Source organism: Chiloscyllium plagiosum, chromosome 19 (assembly GCF_004010195.1).
Source record: "Chiloscyllium plagiosum isolate BGI_BamShark_2017 chromosome 19, ASM401019v2, whole genome shotgun sequence".
NCBI lineage: Eukaryota > Metazoa > Chordata > Chondrichthyes > Orectolobiformes > Hemiscylliidae > Chiloscyllium > Chiloscyllium plagiosum.
In genome coordinates this window covers 25,723,025-25,728,866 of record NC_057728.1, presented here as the reverse complement: position 1 = coordinate 25,728,866, position 5,842 = coordinate 25,723,025, and the positions used below count along the sequence as shown (strand labels likewise).

Genomic DNA, 5,842 nt, shown 5'->3' with positions numbered 1-5,842 from the left:
CTTGCACGGGGGGGGGACCTAGAATCAGAGGATGTAGTCAGTATGGATAGAGCTGAGAAATTCTAAGGGTAAAAAGACCCTAATGGGAGTTATCTACAGGCCCCCAAACAGTAGCCTGGATGTAGTGTGTAAGTTGAATAAGGAGCTGAAATTGGCCTGTTGCAAAGATATTACTACAGTTGTTATGGGGGATTTCAACATGCGGGTAGACTGGGAGAATCAGGATGGTACTGGACCCCAAGAAAGGGAGTTTGTGGAGTGCCTCCAACATGGATTCTTAGATCAGCTTGTGCTGGAGCCTACCAGGGAGAAAGCAATTCTGGATCTGGTGTTGTGCAACGAACCGGATTTGATCAGGAACCTCGAAGTAAAGAAGCCATTAGGAGGTAGTGACCACAATACAATAAGCTTTAATCTGCAGTTTGAAAGGGAGAGGGTAGAATCGGAAGTGACAATATTTCAGTTAAATAAGGGAAACCATGGAGCTATGAGGGAGGAGCTGGCCAAAGTTCCATGGTACATTACCCTAGCAGGGATGGCAGTGGAATAAGAATGGCAGGTATTTCTGGGTATAATGCAGAAAATGCAGGATCAGTTCATTCCAAAAAGGAAGATCCTAAGGGAAGGCAGGGGTGGCCATGGCTGACGAGGGAAGTTAAGGGCCATATAAAGACAAAAGGGAAAAAGTAAACATGGCAAAGATGAGTGGGAAATCGGAGGATTGGGAAGCTTTTAAAGAACAACAGAGGATAACTAAAAAGGAAATACGCAAAGAAAAAATAAGGTACGAAGGTAAATTGGCCAAAAGTATAAAGGAGGATAGTAAACGCTTTTTTAGGTATGTGAAAAGAAAAAAAATGGTTAAGACTAAAATTGAGCCTTTGAAGACAGAACCGGGTGAATTTATTGTGGGGAACAAAGAAATGGCAGAAGAGTTGAATTGGTTCTTTAGATCTGTCTTCACTGGGGAAGACACCAACAATCTCCCAGATGTGATAGTGGCTGAAGGACCTGAACTGAAGGGAATTTATATTAGGCAGGATATATTAGGCAGGAAATGGTGTTGGAGAGACTGTTAGGTCTGGAGGCTGATAAGTCCCCGGGACCGGATGGTCTATATCCCAGGGTACTGAAGGAGGTGGCTCTAGAAATCGTGGATGCATTTGTGATCATTTTCCAATGTTCTATAGATTCAGGATCAGTTCCTGCGGATTGGAGGGTGGCTAATGTTGTCCCACTTTTTAAGAAAGAAGGGAGAGAGAAAACAGAGAATTATAGACCAGTTAGTCTGACCTCAGTGGTGGGAAAAATGCTGGACTCAATTATAAAAGACGAAATTACAACACATCTGGATAGCAGTAACAGGATAGGTCAGAGTCAGCATGGATTTATGAAAGGGAAATCATGCTTGACTAATCTTCTGGAATTTTTTGAGGATGTAACTGAAGATGGACAAAGGAGATCCAGTGGATGTAGTAGACCCAGACTTTCAGAAAGCCTTTGATAAAGTCCCACATAGGAGGTTAGTGAGAGCAAAATTAGGGCACATGGTATTAGGGGCAAAATACTGACATGGATTGAAAATTGGTTGGCTGACAGGAAACAAAGAGTAGTGATAAATGGCTCCCTTTCCAAATGGCAGGCGGTGACCAGTGGTATGCCGCAGGGATCAGTGCTGGGACCCGCAGCTTTTTACAATGCACATTAATGATATAGATGAAAGTATTAAAAGTAATATTAGCAAATTTGCTGATGACACAAAGCTGGGTGGCACGGTGAAACGTGAGAAGGATGTTAGGAGATTACAGGGTGACCTGGACAGGCTAGGTGAGTGGACAGATGCATGGCAGATGCAGTTTAATGTGGATAAATGTATGGTCATCCACTTTGGTGGCAAGAACAGGAAGGCAGATTAATACCTAAATGGAGTCAAGTTAGGTAAAGGGGCAGTAAAACGAGATCTAGGTGTTCTTATTCATCAGTCAATGAAAGCAAGCATGCAGGTATAGCAGGCAGCGAAGAAAGCTAATAGCACGCTGGCCTTCATAACAAGAGGAATTGAGTATAGAAGCAAAGAGGTCCTTCTGCAGCTGTACAGGGCCCCGGTGAGACCGCACCTGGAGTATTGTGCACAGTTTTGGTCTCCAAATTGGAGGAAAGACATTCTGGCTATTGAGGGAGTACAGCGTAGGTTCACGAGGTCAATTCCCGGAATGGCGGGACTATCTTACGCTGAAAGATTGGAGCGACTGGGCTTGTATACGCTTGAGTTTAGAAGGTTGAGAGGGGATCTGATTGAGACGTATAAGATTATTAAAGGATTGGACACTCTGGAGGCAGGAAACATGTTTCTGCTGATGGGTGAATCCCGAACCAGAGGACACAGTTTAAAGATAAGGGATAGGCCACTTAGAACAGAGTTGAGGAGAAACGTCTTCACCCAGAGAGTGGTGGGTGTGTGGAATGCTCTGCCCCAGGAGGCTGTGGAGGCCAAGTCTCTGGATACTTTCAAGAAAGAGTTGGATAGAGCTCTTAAGGATAGTGGAATCAAGGGTTATGGGGGTAAGGCAGGAACAGGATACTGATTGAGGATGATTAGCCATGATCATAATGAATGGTGGTGCTGGCTCGAAGGGCAGAATGGCCTACTCCTGCACCTATTATCGATTGTCTAAAGGTAACTACAAAGACACAGGGAGAAGCTATCCACAGTGGAGAGGAAGGGGAGCCTAGCAGGGAGGACAGAGGAACAGCAATGGTAGGAGTTTCTGGAGGTAATTCAGGAGACACAACAGAAATATCAAAGGCTTTCTGAAAATCCAAATAGTTCGGATCCACTGACTCGCCTTTATCTAACTTGTTCATTAGCTCCTCAAAGAATATATTTGTCAGACATGACCTCTCCTTGATAAAGCCATGCTGACTCACCTCTATTTTACCAGGGATTTCCAAGTAGTCCACAATTTCATCCTTAATAATCGACTCTAAAATCTTATATTACACATTGTGACCTGCCAAGCAACGTATGGTGACAGTATAGCTACAGATTATGCATTCTCATTTCTCGTGCTAGAGGGTGTAAATCAAAGTGAGAGGCAAAAAAAAGATTGAGAAATGTGCTTCTCCTCAATGCATGGAATCACAATATTTACAGTTCCACTCGAAAAACATACAATTTATTGCAAATTCATTCTTATGTGACTATGTCTATATGGTAAGTTGACAATATCTTATTATAATCTTCTGAGGAGCAATAAGATTTGGAACATTTGAGCATCTCACCCTCTTTAGGAGTGGCCCAGTATGATTCCAATCTCCTTAATATGCGTTGCCATAGACTGGGCCTCGGTAATTTCTCTTCTGGTTGCTCTGGTGGTCTCTCTGTGGGGCCGAGGTATGCAATGGAGGTCTGACGAGTCTGTGGCCATTCCTAAAAAATGAACAGAGAAATATGGCTCAATTTAGAAGCCATTTTCACACTGTTGTCTCAAGAAACTTCATCCAAACTTTCAAATACAATTACATGAAAACAACAATTTGAATTTATATAGCAGCTTTAAGATAGTAAATTGTCCCAAAGTGCTTCAGAGCAGCGTTTGCTCAGATAGAAAGTGACAATGAGTCAACGTTAGAGACAACAGGACTGGTTACCAAATGCTTGGGCAACAAGGCAATTTTAAAACAACATTGTAGAAGAAAATAAAAAGTAAAAAGACTCAGGTGTGGAAATCCTGAGCTTATGTTTGAGACAGCTGAAGACATGAACACCATCAGTGGAGCAAAGTAAGTGGGAAACATGAAAAACTTTAAGAGATGGAAGAACACAGAGTACTAAGAGGAGGCTTCAGTAAAAACAATCAACAAGGGTCAGAGGGGAAGTTGTATGCAAGTGCTGTAATTTTAATTTATATTTCTAAACTCCCTCCATACAATTAGATTTATTTTCTTTTTCTGTACTGGTGTGTTTTTTAGCTGTTCTGTTTTTGATCAATCAAATTCAGGCAAGGTAAGCCAAAACTAACGTACATCTATCTGTCCCACCCAGGGTTAAAACACCACTCATTTCAGTTAATGCAGCATCAACAATCAAGAGAATAAAGGTTGAACCAGTTCACAGAATCATAGAATCCCTACAGTTTGGAAGCAGGCCATTCAACCCATCGAGTCCACATTAACTCTCTGAGGAGCATCCCACCCAGACCCATCCCCTACCCAATCCATGCATTTCCCATGGCCAGTAAGTTTACAGATGACACCAAAATTGGAGGTGTAGTGGACAGCGAAGATGGTTACCTCAGAGTATACAACGGGATCTTGATCAAATGAGCCACTGAAGAGTGGCAGATGGAGTTTAATTTAGATAAATGTGAGGTGCTGCATCTTAGAAAGGCAAATCAGGGCATGACTTATACACTTAATGCTAAGGTGTTGCTGAACAAAGAAACCTTGGAGTGCAGGTTCATAGTTCTTTGAAAGTGGAGTCACAGGTAGATAGGATAGTGAAGAATTCATTTGGTATGATTAGATTAGATTACATTACAGCGTGGAAACAGGCCCTTCGGCCCAACAAGTCCACACCGACCCGCCGAAGCGCAACCCACCCATGCCCCTACATTTACCCCTTACCTCAGTCAGTTGCCTGAGGCGGGAATTGAACCCAGGTCTCAGGCGCTGTGAGGTAACAGTGCTAACCACTGTGCCACCGTGCCGCCCACAAGGTATGCTTGCCTTTATTGGTCAAAGCATTGAATATAGGATTTGGAGGTCATGTTGCGGCTGTACAGGACATTGGTTAGGCCATTTTTGAAATATTGTGTGCAATTCTGGTCTCCTTCCTATCAGAAGGTGGTTGTGAAACTTGAAAGGGTTAAGAAAAGCTTTACAAAGATGTTGCCAGGGTTGGAGGGTGTGACCTGTAGGAACAGGCCGAGTAGGCTGGGGCAATGTTTCCTGACGCATCTGAGGTTGAGGGGTGACCTTATAGAGGTTTATAAAATCATGAGGGGCATGAATAGGGTAAGTAGACATGGTCTTTCCCCTGGGGTGAGGCAGTCTGGAACCAGAGGGCATCTAGATGACTATATGAATAGGAAGGGTTTTGAGGGATATGGGCCAAGTGCGTACAAATGGAACTAGATTAGGTGAGTATGGATGAGTTGGACCGAAGGGTCTGTTTACACAGAGTCATAGAGATGCACAGCATAGAAACAGACCCTTCGGTCCAACCCGTCCATGCCGACCAGATATCCCAAACCAATCTAGTCCCACCTGCCAGCACATAGCCCATATCTCTCCAAACCCTTCCTATTCATATACCCATCCAAATGCCTCTTAAATGTTGCAATTGTATGAGCCTCCACCATATCCTCTGGCAGCTCATTCCATACATGTACCACCTTCTGCGTGAAAAGGTTGCCCCTTAGGTCTCTTTTATATCTTTTCCTTCTCACCCTAAACCTATGCCCTCTAGTTCTGGACTCCCCGACCCCAAGGAAAAGACGTTGCCTATTTATCCTATCCATGCCCCTCATAATTTTGTAAACCTCTATAAGGTCACCCCTCAGCCTCCGACGCTCCAGGGAAAACAGCCCCAGCCTGTTCATCCTCTCTCTGTAACTCAGATCCTCCAACCCTGACAACATCCGTGTAAATCTTTTCTGAACCCTTTCAAGTTTCACAACATCTTTCCGATAGGAAGGAGACCAGACTGCACGTAATATTCCAACAGTAGCCTAACCAATGTCCTGTACAGCTGCAACATGACTTCCCAACTCCTGTACTCCATACTCTGACCAATAAAGGAAAGCATACCAAACGCCTTCTTCACTATCCTATCTACCTG

General features: G+C 43.7%; 1 protein-coding gene across 2 annotated transcripts in view; it reads right to left on the bottom strand.

Annotated features, from left to right (window-relative positions):
* The window catches only part of agk (acylglycerol kinase), a 59,130-nt gene that overhangs the window by 24,639 nt on the left and 28,649 nt on the right, over positions 1 to 5,842 (bottom strand). For both annotated transcript variants that reach the window (XR_006314481.1, XM_043709388.1), the window contains exon 11: positions 3,283 to 3,430. Coding sequence is in view for 1 of the 2 variants with exons in the window: in XM_043709388.1 (XP_043565323.1) it covers positions 3,283 to 3,430 (148 nt within the window). In the remaining variant the exon portion in view is untranslated. The remainder of the gene's footprint in view (positions 1 to 3,282; positions 3,431 to 5,842) is intronic.